The sequence below is a fragment of the Pipistrellus hanaki genome (genome assembly GCF_964339955.1).
Source record: "Pipistrellus hanaki genome assembly, chromosome: 6".
Lineage (NCBI taxonomy): Eukaryota > Metazoa > Chordata > Mammalia > Chiroptera > Vespertilionidae > Pipistrellus > Pipistrellus hanaki.
The window spans coordinates 14,015,699-14,041,681 of NC_140508.1; the positions used below are offsets into that span (position 1 = coordinate 14,015,699).

The 25,983-nt window shown below is 43.3% G+C and overlaps 1 protein-coding gene across 1 annotated transcript; it reads right to left on the reverse strand.

The window, feature by feature from the left end:
• Window positions 1-1,352: 1,352 nt before the first annotated feature.
• Window positions 1,353-18,848, reverse strand: RNF114 (ring finger protein 114). Its single transcript, XM_084886790.1, has 6 exons — window positions 18,630-18,848; window positions 14,482-14,632; window positions 10,780-10,886; window positions 10,300-10,414; window positions 6,214-6,321; window positions 1,353-3,134 (listed from the first exon to the last, which is right to left on the reverse strand). Exons 1-6 carry the CDS (start codon window positions 18,767-18,769, stop codon window positions 3,069-3,071), a joined length of 687 nt encoding a protein of 228 aa, XP_084742916.1. The 5' UTR covers window positions 18,770-18,848; the 3' UTR covers window positions 1,353-3,068.
• Between the last annotated feature and the right edge of the window lie 7,135 nt (window positions 18,849-25,983).

The window sequence follows — 25,983 nt, forward strand, 5'->3', positions numbered from 1 at the left end:
AGATGGTAAAAAAAAAAATTACTCTAGCTGGTTTGGATCAGTGGATGGAGTGTCAGCCTGCTGACTGAAGGGTTCTGGGTTTGATTCCCATCAAACATATGTACCTCGGGTGCAGCCTTGATCCCTGGCCCTGGTCAGGGCACATGCAGGAGACAACCAAAGTGTCTCTCTCATATCAATGTTTCTGTCTCTCCCTTTCCCTTCCACTCCCTATAAAAATAGAAAAATATCCTTGGGTGAGGATCAACAAAAAACCCACACACAAATGTGTTATATGGGAGCTTAAATCAATAGTTTGTTGACATGCAGTGTTGAGGTGGACAAAGGAGTTTAAGATGATGTTCAGGTTAATTCTTGGGTACCTGGAGGGATGGTGGTACCACCTGGCAGGAGGTGTGAATAGTGAGAGAGATGATGAGTTCAGTAAGAGCCAAGCAGTACTTGACTTATGCCTTTAAGTCAGATGGGTGAACAAGTCTAGGAGGAAGCAGGCTCTATGGGCCTGGAGCTCCAGAGAGGGGTCTGGAGAGGTCAGGAGCACTGAATATGTTGTAGATAGAACTGGAGGACTAATGTTCTGCTGGGTTTAGTGATAGTTAACCTAGCCATTCTATATGTTTTTTTGTTTAATATATTAATTTTTTTTTGATTTTTCACAGAGAGGAAGAATGACAGAGTTAGAAACATCAATGAGAGAGAATCATCGATCAGCTGCCTTCTGCACACCCCCTACTGGGGATGTGCCTGCAACCGAAGTACATGCCCTTGACCAGAATCGAACCTGGGACCTTTCGGTCTGCAGGCCGACGCTCTATCCACTGAGCCAAACCGGTTTCGGCTCTATGTGTTTTAAATATATATGTAATTAGGTAAAATTTGAGTATTTCATCTGTAATAATAAAAGCTCAACTTGTCAAAAAAACTTATCATCATAGGGAAACATTCAGACATTCAGAGAGGGAAAGTGTTTGCCAGATGTCCCACGGCCAGTAGAAAAGTGTAGAACTTAAAACACTCAGGACCTCAGACCCTAACTTGTGAAACCTTTACTGCCACGTCTTGGGGCTGCTGCTCAGTCACTGAACGGAGCTGAAGCGTGTGTGTGAAGCCTTGTTTCCTGGAGCATTCCCTCCTCACTCACCTCCCAAATGTGAGAAGTGGGGGTGCGCTCACTGTCCAGAGGACCGGCCAGTGGGGCTCAGCCGTGAAGTGTCAGAGCTGAGATCAGAGCGGGGGGACTCCCTTGTGACAGACAGGAACTTCCTCTTGGGAAGAGCAACAACCTTCTAGAGACTGCCAGGCCCAGACTTCAGCAGGTGGAAGCAATGAAAACAGGCACTGCGGCTGACCGGTTGGATAAATTATGAAATTTATTTATATTTCGCCTTTTAAAAGCCAAAACGTAACAAATTTCACTTTCTGGAAAATCATCTTATTAGAAATACATGAAGTGCACTTAATACAAGGAAAGCAGTTTCTTAGTACCACCAGTGAGACGGACACGTCCTCTTGTTCCCTCAAACGAAGATTTTACTCAAATTTCCCTTCGAACTTACACCGAGATGACCTCAATTGAAGGAGGTCTGAGCGATCTCTTTCCAAAAACTACATGAAGAAGCTGAGTTTAACACCTGGGCCTCCCAAGCAACAGCACAAGAGAAAAGACTACTTTGCCCCAAAGGGCCCTGTCTTTGCTGGTTACTAGGCATCCGAAGTTCTTCCTGGCCGGTAAGGAGAGGCCCCTCGCAGCAGGCCACAGGCCCAAGCCCTGTCACTTGCAGCCGCAGTCACCGACCAGAAGAAATTTTCGCATCAGACTAGGGAGGTGTGACATGAAAACGCAAACTAGATCCAGATGCCCTTTGGTCGATCAGAGGTTCTGCTCCCGTGGATGTGACTGCCAGCTCTTAGCCTTGTGTTTATTAATATCGTGAAACATGTTAAACTTCAAGCTTCTTGAGCTGCTACTAAAACAAGTTTCCAGGAGACAGTTTCCATTAACAACTGCTCACAGGAGATGTTGTGCCTTTGAACAGTGTCTTGTCAGAATAGACGGCAGGCTGTGGTATAGGATCCTATCACCTCCCGCTGATAGGAAAGCAATGCTCAGTTTAATCTAAGTTTTAACCAAAGATAAAGGAACTGGTCTCCACTGGGGCTCCAAACCTCTTCTTTCTTACTCACTTGAGGAGGACTCCTTGTATCTCAAGGACAAGAATGTAAGCAGGGTCCCAAATAGAAAAGTAAACATCACCAATTCATTTGAAAATACCTTATTAGTTTGAAAATCATAAGCCAAGAGCTATGGTCCTCCTGTCTCTCTCAGCTGACCCTCCTCCCCACTTATGGAGAAATGGAGTTTAACCTAAGTTTCTAACCTAGAAACACTTATTTCCACTAAAAACATTTGGTTCCACCTTATCCTAAAAAGGCACCATGCAGGCATTTAAGACTGAACCAGTACATTCTAAGGGTGTGCACGAGTGGCAGCAAAATATCACTAATCAAAACTTCCAGCATCAGACCATGCTAGACCCAGAACATTCACCCCAGCGGGACTTTTAAAGTTTCCTGGGAGGTAACTCTAGCTCTAGCAGCTGGTGCAAGGACCACTGGACAGGACCTTCCCCAGCACAGGAATTCCACCAGTGATCAGATGCTCTACTGCCAGAGCTCACACACCTCAGGGCGAGGAGGAGACACTTATCTCATTTGTGCTCTTTGTGACCCACAAAAGGTCCTGGCTGGCTTGGAGGACCTGAGAGAGGAATGCTGGGTGAGAGGAACAAGAGTGAAACAAGGACAGGTGGAGAGGCTGGGTTTTCTTCGGAAAGCAGCAGCAGAAACCCCAGGAAGTAGCCGAGGAGCAATCAAGGACAAGATGTGACGAACTGGGTTAACTGTAGGGCAAGAGCCCCAAGGAAAGGAGGGCTCTGACCTGGGAACCGGCTTCCCTGTTAGAAGTGACCCTGTCCTAACACCACTGCCAGGTCTGTTGTATGTTTCAGATTTCACACATAACATGTAATGGAAGCTCTGGAACTCAAGACCGACCGTAGAAGCCTTGCTCACTGATCGATGATGGAGCGTTGCAACACCTGATTCATCATGTCCTCTTCATCAACATCGTAATCCTAGGGGCAAAACAGACACAACCTCAGCACTTGTCTGCAGCTGCAAGGACTCACTTTCAGTAGGAGAAGTGGAGAGCTGAGCACAGGGCCCTGGAGAAGGCTGCCAGGGACCGATCCCAGCTCCTGGATGGCAATGCTCGCCATGGAAGTCTAGACAGACGGCTTGATCTCTCTGCCTCTGCTGCTTCATCCTGATAATGAAAACAATGATGGCTCCTTCAAATGGGGAGACTGAGGACCAGAGAGCACACAGAAGAACCTGACACAGACTAAGTACTCTAATGTGGAGTTTACTGTAGTGAAAATAGCCTTCCTTCCCCTTCCCCTTCCCTTCCCTTTCCTTCTTTCTTTCCTTTTTTCCTTCCTTCCTTCCTTCCTTCCCTCCCTCCCTCCCTCCCTCCCTCCCTCCCTCCCTCCCTCCCTCCCTCCCTCCTTTCTTTCTTTCTTTCTTTCTTTCTTTCTTTCTTTCTTTCTTTCTTTCTTTCTTTTCTTTCTTTCTTTCTTTCTTTCTTTCGGTTTATTCTCACCTGACGATATTTTTTTCTCATTGATTTTTTTTAGAGAGTAGAAGGCAGGGAGGGAGGGAGGGAGGGAAACATCATGTGAGAGAGACACCTCACAGTAATTGGTTGCCTCTCGCACATGCCCAGATTGGAACCAGGGATCAAACTTGCATCCCAGGTACATGCCCTTGGAATCAAACCTGTGATCCTTAAATGCATAGACCACTGAACAGGCCAGGGTGAAACTAGCCTTTCTAACTTAATGAGGCAGTTTTCTACTTGGGCATTATATTCATCTTTATGGCATTGACAAAAGGACAGTTATTTTCAAGTCTGAGTTTCAGATATGTATCAGACCATAAATACTCTTTACAACAACTCAGTAAAGAGTCATGCTTTACTTCTCAGGTCTTGAAATACTGCCATTAAGACTGACTACAGCCTGGCTGGTGCGGTTCAGTGGTTGAGCACTGACATATGAACCTGGAGGTCAGTTCGATTCCAGATCAGGGCACATGCCCGGGTTGCAGGCTCAATCCCCAGTAGCGGGACATGCAGGAGGCAGCTAATCAATGATTCTCTCTTATCATTGACTAGTGGCCCAGAACACAAGATTCATGCACATTAAAAGGAGATTAGATGAAATATTTAATATTGCTATTTGCCCTTTATAATAGAAGTGTCAGATATGAAAGAAAATTAGTAAAACGTATATGAAAATCTTCCTCCTGTCAGAGTCTGGGGCTCACCACAGAACCCAGAGTCAAGTCCCCGCTCACCCATGTGCACCTCAAAATTGTGCGAGACCCAGACCCAGCCAGCTGCTGCCCATTGGGCTAGATCTAGACCCAGCCGGCCCCACCCTTGTCAAGCCCTGCTGGGCGGGGGGCGCAGCCTGAGGTCCCCCAGCCCAGGCTGGGGCAGGGGCGCACCTTAAAGTCCTAGGTGGTGGATGCAGCCTGCGGCCCCCCGTCAAGCCCTGCCTGGCACCAGGGTGGTGGTGCGGCCTGAGGTCTCCTATCAAGCCCCATGGAGGTGGGGCAGCTTCAGGTCCCTGCTGATTGCTTGTTAAGGCTCTTTACAGGAACTTGGTCTCCGCTGTGGGCACTGCCACCTTTGTGGCAGAGTGATGGTCAATTTGCATATTCCCTCTTTATTATATAGGATATTCCCTCTTTATTATATAGGATGTTCTATCTCTCCCTTCCTCTCTTAAATCAACAAAAAAATATTTTTAAAACAGACTGACTACTACAAAATTCTAACTTGACATTTACATGTATAAATAAAAGGTTTATTTCAAGCAGTTGGCCACACTTATCTATCACTATACTGCAAAGACAACAGTGTGCCTTCAAAATCACTCAGCTCTAGGAAAAGGACACAAACCTAATGACCACATCTGGCCAGTGGATATGCTTTGTTTGACCTAAAGAATGTTAAAAATAAATATGTAAGATGATATATGAAATTCTGCATTTCCAGCAATACTGTACCTGTAGTTACACATGACAAGGATCAGCTGAAGCTGACTGCAGCATAACGAGCCACACACAGTGTAGCCTGAAAACCTGACAGGGACTATTTCACTACTTGCCTGGCCCCATGGGCCTCTAAGCTAAGAATCCCAAACCAGCCCAGCCAGCATGGTTCAATGGTGGAGCGTCGAGCTATGAACCAGGAGGTCACAGTTCGATTCCCAGTCAGGGCACATCCTCAGTGCGGGCTGTGCAAGAAGCAGCTGAATAATGATTCCCTCTCATCAATGATGCTCTATCTCTTTCTTCCTCTCCATTCCCCCCACCCCTCTCTCTCTCTATATATATATATGTTTAAAAAACAAATGAACAAAAAAAATCCCTAGCTGGTTTGGCTCAGTGGATAGAGTATCAGTTTGTCGACTGAAGAGTCCTGGGTTCGATTCTGGCTGGGAGCACATGCCCAGGTTGTGGGCTCAATCTCCAGTGTGGGGCATGCAGGAGGCAACTGATCAATCATCACTGATGTTCCTTCTCTCTCGCCCTGTCTGAAATAAAAAACAATAAAGAACAAAAATAAACCCCCCAAAAATCTCAAACCAGGTTCTGTAACAGGTAGAAACCATACACACCAAAGGGATGGGGAGAATGGCGGCAAAAAAACAACAATCATAGGAGCAATTTGTCACCATGTCTCAGTCTAAGATAGCTGGCCAGTTTCTAGTTTTATTTCTATTGATTTCACAGAGGAAGGGATAAGGAAATAGAAACATCAATGATGAGAATCATCGATCGACTGCCTCCTGCACGTGGCCCATGAGGGATCGAGCCTGCAACCAGGCATGTGCCCTGACTGGGAATTGAACCATGACTTTCTGATTCATAGATTGACGCTCTACCACCAGCTACACCAGCTGAGCTGGCCAGTTCATCTTCATTGCCACTCAAGAAAGGCTGTGGCACTCATCTGGCTCACAGATTGCACAGCTACATTCCAGGGAACCTATACTTGTAGCATCAGTGACACAGCTCAACACAGGGCCCAAGGTTTTCCAGGTAAAAGAGGGAGGAAGGGATCAGAGCCCAAACTCCACTTACCACAAAGGTGTCGTAAGAAAACTGGTGCCGCCGCTGGATGTGCTCGATGAAGTTGGTGCTGCGGTAGTTGGGGTCCCCCCAGGGCATTGAAGCACATATTGGACAAACCTTTCAACAAAGAAGCATGGTCTCAGGCACCTGATGTCTCAGCTGATGTCCACTCTCTGTGGCTCAAGTCTGAACCCTGCTCTCCCAGGACAGCTTTCCTGACACACCAGTCCCGGGTCAGGGCACTCCCTTGTGTGCACATTGACATCAAGCCAAGTAACACTCAGGGGTGGGTAAAGGCTTAAGCCACGATGCTGCCCTTTTCTTATTCCCCACTGTGGTTAGAACAATGCCCAGTGGGGGGTCTAGACTATGGCCTTCCATCCCACACACAAAATGATTCAAGACACAAAGAAAACCAAAGAAATGACAGATGACCAATGTCCCAAGGAAGTTAAAACACAGCCTTAGGTTCTGTTTTTACAGAGTAAATGGTCAGATGAGGGGGCTCAGGCTGAAAAGCTCTCAAACAAGCAATTGATTTGGGTTTTGAAGACTGGGAGGCATTGGGAAAGCCAAAGAACACAGGAAAGTGTGTCTAGAAGAGGGGCAGTGGTAGCAAGGAGAAAAGGCCAAGAGGCAGCATTACAGGCAAATAGCCAATCAGTGCGGCTAGAATGAAAAATTCATGGAGATAGGCAGAGGGAAGCTGGGGACGGGCAGAAGCAAGCATATGCATCCGGCTTAGGGATGGAATCCCATCATTTACCAGGAAGATATGGTGACAAGGGGGTAGGCAAGAGATGAATCTGAAATGGAGGAAGACTCCTTGAGTGGCAGAGCAAGGCAGGCGGCTGGAGCTGGGGCACGAGTCGGAACGAGGGCCAGAAGGAGCTCCCAAAGGAAAGTGCTGGAATACTGACAGGTAAGGAGTTCTGTGGAGGGAGAGAGATGGGACAAGGGGCCACGGGCTGAAGAAAGAGAGGCTTCAAAATGATCACATGAATTTCAGGAAGCCAAAGGAGGGGAGAAAAGAGAGAAATTAGGTTGTAGTACCAGAAACAGAGTAGTTCAGCAATACTGATCAAAATTATGAATACACTTAACCTCCAACCAAATCAATCCACAGCTAAGATTTTACAGACAGACATAAACATAGGCAAAGATATAAAATTTTATGTCAGCCTTTTAAAATTTACTATGGAAAACTTCACACCTACAGAAAAGTGGATGACAGCTTGATGAACCAGCACTTGCCCCAACACCTATATTAAAGTTTGGTATACTTATTTCAGCAAATGGAAGCATTTTTTTTAAAAAATATGTTTTATTTAATTGATTTTTTACAGAGAGGAAGGTAGAGATATAGAGAGCTAGAAACGTCGATGAGAGAGAAACATCGACCAGCTGCCTCTTGCACACCCCCTATTGGGGATGTGCCCGCAACCAATGTACATGCCCTTGACTGGAGTCGAACCTGGGACCTTTTAGTCTGCAGATTGTTGCTCTACCATTGAGCCAAACCGGTTTCGGCAATGGAAGCATTTTTTAAAAAAATATGTTTTTACTGATTTCAGAGAGGAAGGAAAAGGAAGAGAGAAACAGAAACATCAATAATGAGAATAATTGATTGGCTGCCTCCTGGACACCTCCTACTGAGGATTGAGCCAGCAACCCAGGCATGTGCCCTGCCTGGGAATCAAATCATGACCTCTTGGTTCCTAGGTCGATGCTTAACCACTGAGGCACACCAGGCAGACAAAAAAGGAAGCTTTTTTTTTTTTTTTCTTTTTTTTTAAATTAGAGGTATTTTTTGTTTGTTTGTTTGTTTGTTTGTTTGTTTTTTTGTATTTCAGAGAGAAAGGGAGCGGGAAGATAGAAATATCCATGATGAGACTCATTCTTTGGCTGCCGCCTGCACTCCCCTTACTGGGGATGCATGAGCCTTTGAGTGGAATTGAACCTGGGACCCTTCAGTCCACAGGCCAACACTCAACACTATCCACTGAACCAAACCAGCTACGGCAGCATTTTTATTTTTATTATTTTATTAATCCTTATCCAAGGATATTGTTCCACTGATTTTTATGAAGTGGAAGGAAGAGGGAGGGAGGGAGGGAGGGAGGGTGGAAAGGAGGGAGGGAGATATTAATGTGAGAGAGACACATCAATTGGCTGCCTCCCCCACAGGGCCAGGGATCAAGCCTGCAACCAAGGCACATCCCCTTGACTGTTATCAAACCTGGGACCCTTCAATCAAGGGCCGATGCTCTATCCACTGACAGGTTAGGACAGGAAGCATTTTTAAAAGTTAGGGGAATTAAAATGTATATGGGCCAGATGTAACCCATAGGCTGCCAGTCTGTGACTTCAGAGGTAGATCACAGACCTCCTAAGATAGAAGAAAGAATGCACACCTGATACTCTGAATTTAGTTAAGATCAGGGCAGCTCATGACAGGAACTTAATGCAGACCATAACCACTAGAGACTGTGCCTGCCTAGCAGTAAAAGGGTCCTGCAAATGGGGTGTACGATGGGCCAAGCCAGCCCAGTCCCCTAGTTTGGGGACCTGGGATAAGCAGATGGAGAGGGGTTCACTGGTAGAATCTGCTGCAGCACAACATGAAGAATCCAGGGAGTCTAGTGTAGAAAAGTGGCTGCACTGACCAGAATTTGGACTTGACAAGAAGTTCAATAAAGTCAAAAGAAGATTTAAGATATTCCTGAAAAGCCCAACTGGATCTTAAGATTTCCAATAGAGAAATAAAGAATGCCTCAAGGCCTAATCCTATTAGCAAAATTGTAGTTTGTGCCTCGCTTTTTACAGCAACAGAGCTGAAGACTGCCCATAAAACTAGGTGTATATTTCAGCAGAAGCAGTCTGAGATAAATGGGAAAACTAAAACAAACTATAGAGGAAGTTGTATTAAGACCTAGTCAGGCCCTGACTGGTTTGGCTCAGTGGATAGAGCATCAGCCTGCAGACTGAAGAGTCTCAGGTTCGATTCTGGTCAAGGGCATGTACTTTGGTTTCGGGCACATCCCCAGTAGGGAATGTGCAGGAGGCAGCTGATCAATGTTTCTCTCTCATCAATGTTTCTAATTCTCTATTCCTCTCTGTAAAAAAATCAATAAAATGTAAAAAAAAAAAAAAAAGACCTAGTGGGGGGTGGGGCGGGAGAGAGATAGAGAGAGAGAGAGGGAGGGAAGGAGAAGAAGAAGAAAGGAAGGACGGATGAACTATTCTGTTAATCACAGTAAGAGGGAAGGGCAGCACTGTTGAAGATGGACAAAATTCAAACATTATTTTCAAAACAAGAAATGTCAATCTGTGTTATTTAAATTAAATGTCAAAGGACTAATAAGCATTTTCCTATTAATTTTAGTTTAAATTCTTTTTCTCCACAACTATGAAAAAGCTACTCTCAAAAGGAAAATGGCAGCTTGACAAGAGGAGAAACGTGGTGGATACCAAGGGACCCAAGTTAAAGACACCAACAACGGACCAAGAGACATCACTTGCTCCCTGATGTGGAACCTGGAGGACACTTCACTTATGGAGCATCCCTGCATCTAATCATGAAGAAGCAGACAAACCCAAAAAGAAAGACCTTCTACAAAACTTGCCTGTCCTCTTTAAAAATGCCTAGGTCATGAAAGACAAAGAATAGCTGAGGACTGACGAGACATGACAACTAAACCTAACACACCGATCTGGGATTTGGGGACATGGAAGACTGACATGGAAGACTGATCATGATATGTAAACATGAATCCCTCAATAGACATATTGTTTCAATGATACACTTCCTGATTGTGACAATTAAACACACCAAAAAAGTGATTTTTTTAAAAGCAAATGTTCTTAGGAGATATATGCTGAATTATTTAGGGACATGTTATCTATAACTTATTCTCGAATAGTAAGCAAAAAATTTGTATATAAAAAGTATGGTTAAGCAAATATGGTAAAATGTTATTAATCCAAGAATCTAGGTAAAGGATACAGAAAAGTTTACCATATTATTCCTATAATTTTTTCCATAAATCTGACTTTTTTCCATAAAAAGTATTTAAAAAAAAAAGTCACTCTTACCACAGATTTGGTGTCTGTGCTATGGGATAACTTGCAGTGTTCCACAAGTCCTTCTTGATCAAAGTTCTTCTCAGGACAATACGGGCAAGGAAAGGTGTAACGGTTTGGGATATTCCTGGAAGAGGAAAGGCAGGGAAAAAGAGAAACACCTCTGTGAGTACATTTCCATGAAACTTCAGCCACTTTACCTTGCAAAAAGGAACAAAGTTCACTGAACGTTTTATGACAGGAATTGTGATAATTACTTCAGAGTCAGGTCAAATGTTCTAAAAATAACATCAGCACTACTAATATTTGAAGTGAACATCAGAGAGTGCTTCTCCACACCAACCCCCATACAAAAACCTGCATCAGCATATCTACTATACTTTCACTTTCTATAATTCACACAACTCAATCCCGAACATGCAGTGTCCAGTGTGACAATTAAACACACAAAAAAGATGACCTTGACCTAAGGGAGTGATTTGAGTCATTTACCTTGGCTGACGGGACACATCCTTGGTGGTGGCCTTCACACCTTCCATGATGTAATTCTGGTATTTGGGACAGGTAGCCACGTGGGCCCGGATCTTAGATAGGAAGATCTGGGACAGGAAGAATCAGAGTTGCCACAAGTTAGTCAGAACCTTGTACCAGGCCCAACATTACCCCAAAGCAAGGGCAAGATGAAAACTAAACCTATCCCACCCTGGCAAACACCTCCCCGGTCTCCTGGCTGTGCTGATGGGGCTGAGCCCCTGACTGCTTGTTGCCGAGTTTCTGTTAAGACCAAGATTGGTGTTTTACTTGGCCAATTCAGGACATTTGTTCCACTCTACACTAACTCTCCTGGAGGTCTGCTTTATTCACCATATGCTCTCTGCTTAAGACACTCCAAACCAAGGACAGTTTTTAAAGTTTTCTATACTAATATTTAAGTTCATCTTCTTACAGCAAACCAAGAACTACATTCCATTTTGTAGCAAAAAAACAAAACCACACACACACACAAAAAAAAAAACTGACCACGTAAGTAAAAGGAATAAAGGCTATAAATCCTAGTTAAAAATACAAATCGACAGATTATGGTAAGTGATCTTTACAAAAAGAACCCTAAATCTGAATCTATTTCTTCTACAAAACCTACTGGTTTTATAGAAAAGAAAACCTAATGAGTGCTTCATGACAGGTGTTCTAAAAAGAAAGAAAATGTGTAAGGAATGAAGAAAGAGGGGAGACACGGGGGAAAACATTTTTAGAGGTATACCACAATACTATCACTAATCTTTAAAATGAGGAAAATGAAAAGCATACAGAAAAATCCCCCTAAACCCCATTATGCTTGCATGATTTCCATTTAATTTTTTAAATTAAAAGGAAACTACAAGAAAACAAAGCTTCAATATTTGAGCTCTGGTTTACCATGATGCTTCTGTCTTATCTCCTGCTAAAATACTTGACTTCAAGCTAGCAACCAGAGCTCCCAATTAAAAGAAATGGGAGCCAAAACCGGTATAGCTTCAGTGGATAGAACGTCGGTCTGCGGACTGAGAGGTCCAGGGTTCGATTCCGGTCAAGGGCATGTACCTTGGTTGTGGGCATATCCCCGGTAGGGGGTGTGCAGGAGGCAGCTGGTCAATGTTTCTCTCTCATCGATGTTTCTAGCTATCCCTCTCCCTTCCTCTCTGTAAAAAAACAATATATTTTTTTAAAAAGAAAAAAAAAGAAATGGGAAATAGCCTCATTCAGAACTGTACCCACTGTGTACCCCTCATGCTAAATCACTGAAAGGATGACTGTAAGGCATATGCACTCTAAAGCAATTTAACTAAGGTGTTAGAGTAATGACATTAACATGCAAGAATGTCCAACAGTCCTTTGGTGAAAAATTGTTTCAAATGTGAAAAAAGTTGTTGAAATATATATTATAGTATGATCCTATTTTGTAAAAATCCTACACGCGTGTTTTTCAAAGGGTAGAAAATATTTTTCAGTCTTCTAAACTGAACCACTTTAAAGAGGTAAGCTCTGGAGTGGGAACAAGCCTACATTACTTTATACTAGTGGCCCAGTGCATGGATTCGTACACATTGAAAGAAAATTAACTAGAATATTTTAATATCGCTATTCACCCTTTCTCTATAATAGGGGTGTCGAACTCAATCAGAGAAGGGGCCAAAATCTAAAATCCAGCCTAAATCGCTGGCCAAATGGTTTACTGAACAGTCATAAACTGACAATGTCATAAACTGACAGCGGAGTGCAGTGATGACAGCGCGGTGCGGGCCACATTGCAAGGCCTGGCGGGCTGGATTTGGCCCGCGGGCCTTGTGTTTGACACATGTGCTCTATTATAAAAGTGTCAACCAAATTCATGATCAACAATGACAGACCAAAATACACGCATGCGATTGGAACTGAGAGCATTATATGTATCACGCATGCGCGAGTCAACTTAGCCTTTTATATAGAATAAATTGCTTAATTAGACCTGCTTTCTGATTTAGCTAAACTATTTCCAGCCCAGTGAAGCACCCCAACTTTTCTTTCAGGTAACTGTCAGCAACACAGCAGTAAATATCAACACAAAGCAGATTATTATTGTAGATCATGCAGGGAGAACAAAGGGTACAATATTTAACTGCAGCACAGTTTGACTATATTCTGTGCAGTGAGAAAACCTGAAGTCATTTTAAAGGTCCACCATTTCTTACTTGTTTTCAGTCAGGTCAACTTTCTAAGCTTTCTAAATCTCCATTTTCCAGCTAATGAAAAGAAAATAGGATTCTACTGTGTCCTATCTACCTACTCCAGGACTTCTGTGAGGATCAAATGAGATGAGGCATGGTAAAAACCCTTCACAGACATTTGGCTAAAGTGTGAAATGTTTGCACCTGGCTATAAAGCAAGTCATGTTCCTAGACTGAAGAAACTGCAAGAAGGCTAGTTGTCGCTAGGCAGAGGAAGCCGATAGTTGCTATGTGACGTCATTACCCAGTGACCCCAGTGACCATTTTTGGGCTGGGCTACTATTTTGCACCATGGGGTCTCAGCAGTGATGCAATTGGTGGGCAGTCAATTTGGGGTGGCGGTGGGGCCTGTGTCCCACTTGGGGGAAGCCAAGTGTTGCTTTGTGGATGCCAGGACCATGGTGCCACCTCTCTGTAAATGGACAGTGCCCATCACGACAGCTCCTGCATTGAGCTTATGCCCCCGGGTGGTCAGTGCATGTCATAGCAACCAGTCAGACAGTTGGATACTTAGCATATTAGCCATATATATATATATATATATATATATATATATATATATATATATAGGTTGTTGTACTGTCTAGGATTATTTAAAAACCAATAAGCCTGTGTATATCTCTTGGAAAACAAGAAAATAAGACAGTAGTATTTCTTGTTACAACAGATATTAAAATAAATATATTTGACTCTAATATGGTTATACAAAAGAGCATAGGTGCACTTAGATGTTAGATCTTGCTATTATAATCAAACATTTCATATTGACCTTTGCATCATGCTTTTTTTCCTGTAGGGTGCTAAAAATTGATTAAATTTTATATCTGTAATTATATACAATTTTAATTTTTAGAGAGAGGAAGGGATAGAGAGTGAAACACTGATGTAAGAGATAAATATCCCCTGTCTGCCTCCCACACGTGCCCTGACCAAGGATCAAACCCACAACCTGGGTATGTGCCCTGCCTGGGAACAGAACCCATCACCTTTTGGTATACAGGATGACTCTTCAACCTAGCCACACTGACCAGGGCTGATAAAGATTTTTAAATTTCCTCTCAAAACTAACTAAAGCAGATAACATTTTTGAGTCATTGACTTTATTTTATATTAAAAGATATTAAGAAATATCCTTGTCGTTATATTTTAATAATATTGTGCGTAACGCTTTGGAAAAATGAGCCATAGGGGAAAACTGGGATAACTGATTTCTATAGTTTTTAAAGCCAAAATATGTAATATACTAAGCCCATTCTAAAACAAAACAAAACAAAAAAAAACACACCAAAAAAACCAATAAGGTTACTGAAATGAAACAGCACAGCCATTGCCACAGATAACCAGCATGCACACATGCTATTAGTCATCCATCATGCCCTACATGGCAACAGCTCTGTTTTACCCCATCTCATCACAGAAAGACCAACTCTCCCGTTTTCCTTCCACATACATTTTTACGGCAGCCATGGCAAGAAGTCTCTGTGCTCTCAATCTGCCGCTCGAGCTCCACGGCTCGCTCGCCAGGCGCCAGAGGGCTGCGACATACCCCACAGACAGGCTTCTTCGGCTTCAGACATTCCTGCAGGCATGCAGAGCAAAAGCTAGAACAAGACATACAGAGAACCTGAGTCATGCATTGTGAAGACAAGACAACAAAATGGATAAACTTTTAAAAGACATCAATGAATAATGGGTTCAAGACAACTTGCTCCTACTCCTGATTCAAATACCAAGGCCCATGCCATGGCCAGTGTGCTCAGTACTTAGAGCGTTGGCCTAAGCATCAAGGGGCCTCGGGTTCGATTCCTGATCAAGGACATGTACCTATGTTGCAGTTTCGCCATTGCGTTGTCTGGAGCTTGTGCAGGAGGCAACCAGTTGATGTGTTTCTTTCACATCGATGTTTCTCTGTCTCCTCACTTCTCTCTCTCTGAAAAGTAATGGAAAAAAAAAAATACCCTGAGGCGAGGAGTAACAAAAAACAAACAAGAAAACCTGTGTCTCCCTGTGCCAGAAAAATGAGGGTGGGGGGATGGGTCCTGCAAAGAACACACAGGTCTAGCAACAGAAACAAATGCAAACTACTATGACACAGAGCAAACGGTGTCAGTACACTGAGGGGTTTCCTGAATCTCGGTTTTTCCTCTGTGAAATGGAGATAGTACTCACCTCTAAGAATGCTGGGAATGCTGGGAGACCTTAGTACAGTATCTAGCACATTTGAAATGCACCACACACAGGAGCTGCTATCATTAGAGGTGAATGCAAAGCACTATGGGAACACAAATACAAGAGCAACTAGTTGTGACCTAAGGACAGGGCTGGGAAGACTTCAGAGGCAGCATCTACAAAAAGAGCCTTAAAAAAAAGTTTAGCTGGCAGAGCACAAGTCTATCCCAGATTCTTAGACTTAAAAACTCATGATGCATCAAAGGAAATAAAAGCCTAACACTTTGCCTCATAAGCATATTCTAAAGCAAAGTATCAACAAGATAAATTCACGTTTTAGAAAAACAACTCTGGGACTAGCTCAGAAAATAGAATTATTGGTTTCAATTTTTTTTCTTTTAAACTTTTTCTTTTTAAACATATATCTTTATTGATTTCAGAGAGGAAGGGAGAGTGGGAGAGAGATAAAACATCAAGGATGAGAGAGAATTATTGATCAGCTGCCTCCTGCACATCCCACACTGGGGATCCAGCCTGCAACCGAGGCATGTGCTCTAACCGGAATCAAACCGTGACCTCCTGATTTATAAATCAACACTCACGCACTGAGCCAGGCTTACTTTTTTTTTTTTTTTTTAAGGTGAGGAAAGTCAAGAGGACACTTAAGAGTAGAAGCCAAAAAGATGGCTAACAGCAAAGGACTGAAGACCTGACTGAGGCAACAGAGAATGAATTCAGGAAATGACTCAGAGGTGTAATCAGTAGGACTGGTAACTTACTGAATTTGGAGGAGAAAGAAGGCCAAGTTTCTTTAAAAAATATATATGTCTTTATTGATTTCAGGGAGAGGGAAAGAGAGAAACATCGATGATGAAAGAGAATCACAGATCAGCTGCCTCCTGCACACCCCCTTCTGGAGATCAGGATCGAGTCCACAACCAGGACAAGTGCCCTGACCAGGAATCAAATTGTAACTTCCTGGTCAGAGATTGACACTCAACCGCTGAGCCCCAAGTTTCTATCTTGAAACCTAAACAGATGGTGATGCTGAGGTCAAGTACACAGAAAGAATGGGTAATAAGGCATGAAAATACCCCAGCTGTATGTAAACCTGATAGTTTAAGGCAGAATGCATAATCAAAGGTAATCTGCACATCTGATAATTTTTTACTGTTTCTAAGAATTTCCTTCCTCTTTGTCACTAAGCTAGATGTTGTTATTCTGCTAGGCCACATTCTAGACCAGGCTGGGAGGTGAGGGGGTCTAGTGATTCACCACTGAAGGCACAATGTTGAACAAAACTAAGTCCCGATCCTCATAATTGTTGTGTTCCAGAGTGGAGCAAAACACAAATATTAGAAAGTGATTAAATACACGAAGGAAACAAAGCAATGAGATCAGCTGGGGTGGATCACAGAAAGCTTCATTAAGAAGGTATCATTTGAACTGAGGCCTAAATTTAAAAGGAGGCACACAGACCTGGATGCAGAGTTCCATACAAAGATGAAACCAAATACAGAGGGGTGTCCGAAAACAGAAAGGACAACCTTTGGAGCCATGATAAACGCCTGCTAAGAAAACAGGCTGCTTTCATTTTCCATTCCCTTCATACGGCCTTCTAGTTCAGCCTTTTAGATGCTCCACCCTTTCTGTTAACAGTGCTATGTATGTACAAAGTCCTTTCTCCTGGGCACCCAGCCACCTGTATGGTATTGGACTGGAGCAGGATAGTCATTTAGAGGTTGAAATAAAAGTTTTATAAAAATCTAATGCTACGCCCAGCCAGAGCTACAGTAATACTGAAGTTTCCAAGCACAAAAGTTGTCAAAAACCAATTAGGCAGAGCAAAAAAAGCACTTGGCTGGCCCTTGGAGAGACTCAGAGAGGTGCACCTGTTTTCAATCAACTTTGAACTGATGCACATGTAGACGTGGTATGGTGAGTATAGCAAAGAGTCAAGGTTTGAATCCCAGTCCTGACCCTTGACCTCTGACCCAGGAAAGGTTCATCTGGCTCAAGGAAACCTCAAGGTTTGTTGCTCCTCAGTTGGTAAATTCTGCTAAGTCAAGCTTCTTTATTCATCCATTACCCCCACCCCCCCTCCCCCTCAGTTTGATTCCTATAATACCCTTCCATTGCGCAATGAAATTTCACAATAGCCTGAACATTTGCTGGTACTTATTCGCCTGATTGTGAACTCTGAGGGTAGAATCACCTTATTTCTTACCCAAGAATCACCTTATTTCTTACCCAAGAATCTGGCACATAGTGGGCATACAAATATTGTGGGGTCTGTTGAACATAAAACTGGAAGATGGATGCTCCCTGTGCTGGGCACTGGGGATAAAAACAGGGCAAAATAAAAATGGACATTGCCCTCATGCCCCTAAGCTTTGCTCTGTGCAAGAAACTGGGAGTAACTTAAATGGGGATGGTGACAAAGGAGGTAACAAATTGGGACTTGAAGTCTGAAAAGGATTTTGGGTAGTGGTGAGGGAGGTGGTGCAGGTGGGACAGCAAGAGTTCCAGGCAAAATGAACTGCTAGAAAGAGCTTTATGTACCCGAAGAAGCAAAGAGCAGTCAGGAAGACCTCTGCGGGATTGCTGCAGAAATAATGCCCATGATGCCCAGCAGGTGCCTACTGACCAGGAAAGGGGCCCTACGACCAATGCCAAGGGGGCGGCCTATGACACACACTGAGGGAGGCCATGGAGAAAAAAACACCCCTCAGAGGCAAGAATTAGGTGGCCAATTCTTTCCGTGTGGGACCTGTTTGCGTGTGAGATGCAGCAAGGCTGAGATTCAAATCCGGCCAAACTCAAAACACCTACCGCAGTCCACACACCTCCTTTAGTCGTCCTAACGCCTCCTAGTGATATGCAGGCCATGGAGGCTTCATTCCCAACAACACGAAACACACCACAACCCAAGTAAACAGGAATGCTAACGGTCCCATTCTGCCGACGCTCCGGCTCTTTCACAGCGGAGGCAGATGGGCCAGATTTGCCCTCCCCTTTGTTCTTGTGGCCTGGCTCAGGGTTCCTCCACCTTCAGTGCACATCAGAATCGCTGGGCAGAGCTGGGCAATGACGCCAGGTGTGCTCCCCTGGAGGGGCGCCGTGCGCTCTACCCAAGGGGAATGCGGCTCTGGAGGGCAGAAGCCCAGCGGGGTTTAGCTGCTCTCTCCCGCGCGGGAGGAGCTGACAGGCCGCTTGGAACACGGCGGAAGCTCTTGAGGAAAGTGGGATTCTTGGAAGGAAGCAAGGCCCCTTCGGAAGGCCCCGCGGAGAGGCCATTTTGGGCCGAGGCACCCCCCCATAAACCCGCCTACGGCAGCCCGAGACCCTCCCCGCCGAGGCCTCGCCCCTCGGCTCCATCCCCTCCGCCCAGTCAGGCGCCCCCCAACCAGGCCCGGGCCCGCCGCTTACACGTGTCCGCAGGGCACGCGCACCGGCTTCTCGTACACCTCTAAGCACACGGGACACGTGAAGCGGGCCAGCGGGTCGGCCTCCGCCGCGGACCCCGCCGGCTGCGCACCACCCGCGCGGTCCTGCTGCTGCGCCGCCATCTTGCCGCCGCGGAGCGCAGCCTAACGGTGGCCGAGAAGGAGGAGCCCGACGGGGCGGGGCCGAGGCGGCCCACCGGCGCGCGGGAGGCGGGGCGAGGGCGGGGCTTGCGGAAGCGGGGGACTCCGGGAGCGCGGCTTCCGGGATATGGCCCGGCCTGAGGGCGGGGCTAGGGTGCGCCACGCCTCCTGGCCCCTCTGATTGGAGGGAGGGAGAGAGGAAAAGTTAAGGGAAATCTGGAGAATGGGTTTTTTGAGATTAGCAAAATTCGAACCGGTTTTGGGCTTCCACCTGTTTCCTACATAAAAATCATTACTGTTGCTTCGTATTTACTTATGCACTATTGCTTAAAATCAAGGCGAGTTGATTTCTTTAAACTTAAGCAAACAATAAGAGAGAAAAAATTAGAACAAAAAGAATAAATAAATTTAAGCAAACAAAATTTAAAGGGAGATCTGGTATCATTCCTGAGCTACAAATAAAAAACAAGTATCACTTATTTCTACAAGGGAACTGTAAAACTACAATGGAAATTTAAAAAAATATCATCCCCCTCTTCCCCGGTGATTTTGAGAGTGTGCTTATTAAAATTAGGGACAGCCTATGTGACTCAGTGGTTGTGTCAACCTATGAACCACATCACAGTTCCATTCCTGGTCAGGGCACATGCCTGGGTTGGGGGTTCAATCTCCAGTAAGGTTGTGCAAGAGGCAGACAATCAACGATTCTCTCTCATCATTGATGCTTCTATCTCTCCCTCTCCCTTCCCCTTTGAAATCAATAAAATAAAACTATATATATCTATATATCTATATCTATCTATCTATCTATCTATCTACCTATAGTGAAACACAGAAGAGCTTTGGATAGAAGAAGCAACAGGAGAGAACCTAGGTGGGGCTGCTTTGACTCATTGAAAAGTCAGAGAACAGGGGGTCTTGGAAACAGGTTCAGGGCATTAGCCTGGTGGAGCTGCAGTGGCCAATTGCTTCCTTGGTTGCAAGTCTCCTGGAGACTCTTAGAGATCAGGAGATGCACACCAGAGAGGGAAAAAAGACTTGGACATGTTCCGGTGAGAGAAAGCACCCCAAAACTGTATCATTTGTTCATGCTGAATACTGCTGATGCTGAAAAGAGAGATTGGCCATTACTAAGTAGATGTTGAAGACAGGATATCACCACACTGAGACTTGCTAGTGAAAGCAGAAATAATGGAAGCATGTCTCCCTCCCTAGGTCAACATTATTTGATATTATGTTCACCTGCCTCCTGGTGATAAGGTTCAGCTTCTGATCCGTATAGGTGGGGAAGCTGAAGCTTGGATAGACTAAACCTTACCCGCACAAGAAAGGAGCAGACCTCCATCCCAGATGTTTGAATCCCAATTTTCTCCCTCTTTACTGCACCCAATTGACTCTTGCATATATCTATTTAATAAGAGACAGCTTTTTTAAAAGGAAGGCTGTGCTAACAATTCTACATGGCTTTCTTAACCTGGACAGTTAATGATCAATTAAGCCTCTACCTGAAAGGAAACAATATCCTCACAGGAAGGAGTCTACATGGGATCAATAAATCATGTTAGTTAAACCAGGTTAATTGAATGCAAATTGGTGCCATTCCCAATATGCCAAAATTTCTGACTTGATCCCCAGTCAGGGCACATACAAGAAGCAACCAATGAATGCATAAGTGGAACAAAAATCTCGTTCTCTAAAAATAAATCAATAAATTAAAAATTTTTCAATCCCTCTGTCTCACTAGCCATATTTCTAGTGCTCAATAGCCCCATAGAGACTATGCATCAGGACACAGCAGACACAGACCATTTTCATTACCACAGGAAGTTCTGTGGACAGTGCTATTGTAGAGCTACTCACACACAGGTGTCCAGCTCAGCATTGTTCATGGTAGAAAAATTACTAAACAAATACAGTAGATATATATAGAGAGAGATATAATTACCATACTGGTCTGTCAACTCCATGAGGACAGGACTTTTTGTCTATTTGTTTACTGTACCTTTAGCTTTAAAAATATATTTTTTATTTTTATTGGTTTCAGAGAGGAAGGGAGAAGGAGAGAGAAACACCAATGATGAGAGAGACTCATTGATCAGCTGTCACCTCCCTGCTGGGGGTTGAGCTCGAAACCCGGGCATATGCCCAGACGAGGAATCAAAATGTAATCACCTGGTTCATGGGTCTATGCTTAACCACTGAGCACACAGGCCCACCTGTATCTTTAGCTTTTAAAAACAGTGCCTAGGGAATGGTAAGTAACTCCATATATATGTGTTAAATGAATATACAGCTGATATGAAATGATCTTCAAAATATATATTTAATTAAAATAACACCAAGGTGCTGAATAATGTAACAAGTATGCATTTGTGTAGGTGAATAGATGTCTCTGAAAGGTAAGGTGACCAATCCTCCCAGTTTGCCTAGCCAGGGTTGAGGGTTTTCCCAGTGCTAAAGCTTGAAAGTCCCGGGCACATAAGTTGATCACCCTACTGAACTGAGTTCTGAGAATCTGGTACTGGTGTCTATCATCAGAAAGGAAAACTAGGGGCCTGAGGTCTAGGTTCTGGGCCTGGAGGAAGACTTACTTTCATTTTCTTCCCTCTTGTATTGTTTAAATTTCCCCTCTTGTATTTCTGCGTTACTTTTTAAGTAAAAATTAAAGAATATTGCATTAGGCCCTGTGGAAGAATAGATGATTAGACATAACCCAGCCCTCAATCCCTACCTCTTAGCCTCAAATCACATGTAAAACTTATTGTTATACTTATCTGAAGTAGGCAGGATTCACACCATTATGTATTATACATTTATTAATCTATGGGCAGATAATTTCATCATTAATTTCAAATTAGTAAGAGATTCAAGATTGCCAAACTGGTATGAGCCCAGAGGAATTTCCACCCACACAAGTATTTCACACCATTATGTGACTCACCTGGCTCAACTAGGTGAACACCGCCTCCTTTTTCTCTCCAGTTCCTTCAGGGCTTACTGTCCCTGCCCATTATGCTTACTGTACTTAGTCTTTCAGTAAAAGTCAGAAAGGGGCCCACCAGTGTGGCTCCGTGGTTGAGTGTGATCCACGAACCAGAAGGTCATGGTTCCATTCCAGTGAGGGACATGCCTGGTTTTTAGCTAAATCCCCAGTAGGGATTGTGCAGGAGGCAGCAGATTGATGATTCTCTCTCATCATTGCTGTTTCTATTTCTCTCTCCCTCACCCTTCCTCTCTCTGAAATCTGTAAAAAAAAAAAAAAAAATTTTAAAAAAGGGGGACATAATCTTGGATTGCAAAGAGTTTTAACATGAGTAACACTCATGCAAATATTCATTCAACCAATACTTTCTATGTGCCAGGTATCCTGATGGATGTTTGGGATATGGCTGTGAATGATTTGGACAAACGGGAAAGATGTAGGAAGATGACCACATAAAAATAGCAGTTTATCCATTACTCCAGCAGGTCACACAGCATTTTTGGTTTATATTATATCAATAATTATATGCAAAAAGTATGATTCAGTAAGATGTGACAAGAACTAGAACTGAAAAATGAATATTATCAAGACTGAAATAGGGATTTAAATCCACCACCGTCAGCAGAAACTGCATATATTGTGATTTGAGACATTGGCTAATGATAGAATGAAGTCATCACAATTAGTAAGACATTGAAAAATGAAGTATTTATATAGAAGTGGAGTTGCTGGGTCATTTAAATTTATTAGAAACTGCCAAACCAAACCATTTCCCAAAACCTCTAATGATGTGTGAGCTGTTTCACATCCTCACCAACATTTGGCTGTCTACATTTTGCTTTTAGCCATTCTAGTAGGACCTTGCAGTTTTAATTTTTTAAAATATATTTTTATTGATTTCAGAGAGGAAGAGAGAGGGAGAGAAAGATGGAAACATCAATGATGAGGGAGAATAATTGATCAGCTGCCTCCTGCACACCCCATGCGGTTTTAGTTTTTATAATGATGGGTGGTGTTGAGCACTTGCTCGTTTGCTTACTGGCCATTTGTATGACTTCCTATGGAAAATGTCTGTTCAAGTCTTTTGCTAATTTTTTTTTTATTGGATTGTCTTTTTTTTTATTCTTTAGTTGTAGGAGATAAAATATTATTTTGTATTTAGGCCATTATTTTTATAAGTTTTTATTTTGAAATATTTTTAGACTTACAGAAAAGTAGAAAAAATGTTTTAAAGAATCCCAGAAACCCTAACAATCAAATTCCCCAATTTTTTCCCCCTCTCTTTGTCTCTCTCTAGCCTATATAATAAAAGCCTAGTATACTAAGAGTCTGGTTGTCCAGTTGGCCATTCAACCAATCAAAGCATAATATGCTAATGATATGCTAAAGTTGCTTAACCACTTGCTATGACGTGCACTGACCACTGAAAGGCAAACACTCAATGCAGGAGCTGCCCCCTGGTGGTGAGTGTGCTCCCACAGGGGAAGCACTGCTCAGCCAGAGCCCTGAGCAGGACTCAGGCTGGCAAGCACAGTGGTGGTGGCAGGAGCCTCTCCTGTCTCCACGGCAGTGCTACGGATGTTCCTGTGGGGAGTGGGTCCAAACTGTTGGTCAGAGATCCCCTGAAGGCTCCCAGATTGCAAGAGGGCACAGGCCAGGCTGAAGGACCACCCTGAGTGCAGAAATTTCAGGCACCAGGCCTCTAATATATATATATATATATATATATATATATATATATATATATATATATATATATATATATATGTATGTATGTATGTGTGTGTATATATATATATATATATATGTATGTGTGTATATATATATATATATATATATATATATATATATAATTAGTGCCCTGGTACATGGATTCATGCACATTGAAAGGAAATTAATTAGAAGGTGGCCAAGGGGCAGGATTGGATGAGACAGGCCAGTGCCATGGCTCCAAGGGCATCTGCAGAGTGAGCGGGGTCTCTCCAGTAGGTGGGGTCCCTCAGCCTGACCTGTGGGGATTGGGCTGAAATCAGCTCTCCGACATCCCCTGAGGGGTCCCAGATTGTGAGAGGGTGGTCCTCAGGTGACACACCTTAGAATCAGGCTCCTTCCTCTTTGGTTCTGGGGTGTGTCACCCAAGAACTGCTGCTGTCAAGTCACCGTAGATCAGCAGCTCCTGTTTTGACCATCTGCCCCCTGGTGGCCATTGCATGTTATGGCTCCCAGTTGGATGGTCACAGCCTTTTATATATATAAATATGCTCTTTTTCATAAAACATTTGTAGACACGAAGCACCTTTACTTATAAATATTTTCAGTGTGTATTTCCTAAAAGGAGAGACATTCTCATACAAAACTATAGTACAAAGATCAAAAAGTTTTTTTATTGTGGATATATACATATTCATATAGATATACCTATATGAATATATATGATTTGCCATTTTGACCATTTAAAAGTGCATAAGTCAGTAGTATTGATTACATTGACAATATCAGGCAATCATCATCACTATCTGTTTCCAAAAATTTTTCATCACTTCATTCTCCCCTCTCCCTAGTCCCTGGTAACTTTCAATTTACTTTGTGTTTCTTTAAATTTTCCAATTATAGACATTTCATGTAAGTAGAATGATACAATATTTGTATTTTCATGACTGTCTTCTTTCACATAGCATGTTTTTCAAAGTCCACCCATGTGGTAACATATATCAGAACTTCATTCCTTTTAATGGATGAATAGTCTTCCAGTGTATGCGTATATCACATTTTGTATTCATTCATCTGTTTATGGATACTTACATTGTTTCCACCTTTTGGCTATTATGAATAATGCTGCTATGAATGTTGGTGCACAATGTTCTGTTCAAGCCCCCAATTTTAATTATTTTGGTAGATACCTAGGAGTAAGAATTGCTAGGTCATATGGTAATTATTAAATATATACTTTTAAAAATTGATTTCAGAGAGAAGAAGGGGAAGGAAAAGAAAGATAGAAACATCAGTCATTAAAGAGAATCATTGATTGGCTGCCTCCTGCACACCTTTTACTGGGGATTGAGCCTATGCCCTGGGCATGTGCATTGACCAGGAATCAAACCATGACCTCCTGGTTCATTGGTCAACGCTCAACCACTGAGCTACACTGGCTGGACTAAACCAGTATCTTTGTTTTAGGGAAGATAACATTTACTATCTGCAAACTGCTTGTTTAACTATCTGTCTCCATTTTCTTATTCCACTTGTCCTGGCTTACGAGCCTATCTCAATAGGACTACTAAATGCTATACTTGAACCCAGGTCTATTGGTTGTAGGGTAATTTCTGTGCCATGTTGCTGGGGTCCTTAAATGCTGATTTCTTATTCACTATACTCTGTTGCCTATCAGCACCATACACCTGGTCTAGAGAGCAAGGGCTGTGATCACCATCTTTCTTGAGCATAGACCTTCAGTGGCTCCCAGGTGCCCACAGGGACAAAGCAACTCTACCTGACATTTGAGATCCTCAGAGACTAGGCTGATATCCCATCGTCCCAATTTCACAGCTCACCCTGTGCACTCATTTTTCTAACCAGATGAATGACTTGTTCCTTATCCATCCTTATTAGAGTGCAGGGGTCAGACCTGGCACCCAGGGCCACATAGCCCAGGGGCAAACACAGTATTTTATGTTTGGTATCAGTATGGTTTCTTTCCCCCTTTCACTAAAGCCTTACAGTCTGTTACTACCATTATTTATTTTGATGTTCCAATTGTCCCAGATTTGTCCAAAAGGAACGCCTCCAACCTAGCTTTTTGGTCCTTTTAACATGTCCCATTACTCTTTTAACATATCCCTACTTTCTGTCTCAAAAAGATGTTCCAGATACAGATTGCAATTTCCCTGCCCGAGCCCTGAGGATGTAATTCAAGGAGCCTTGGCTCCTTTCAGTGGAGAATGGTATTTATAATAGAAAGCAAGATCTGGGTGACTGTTGCTATAGGGGTGTAGCTTCTTGTGGGCTCTCTCAGCAGATGGAACTAGGAAGTGTATTTACACATGGGGTTTGTAATTGAGAAGTTTCACTTAAAAATCTGTACTGCTTCTCTTCAGAAACCTAAATATCTGATCACAATTAGTAGGGAAATTGGCAACAATCAGCTGGAGCACGGTAGGGGTTCAGTAATACATATTTTCTCACTAAAATATTTATTGGAGACTCCCTGTAAGCC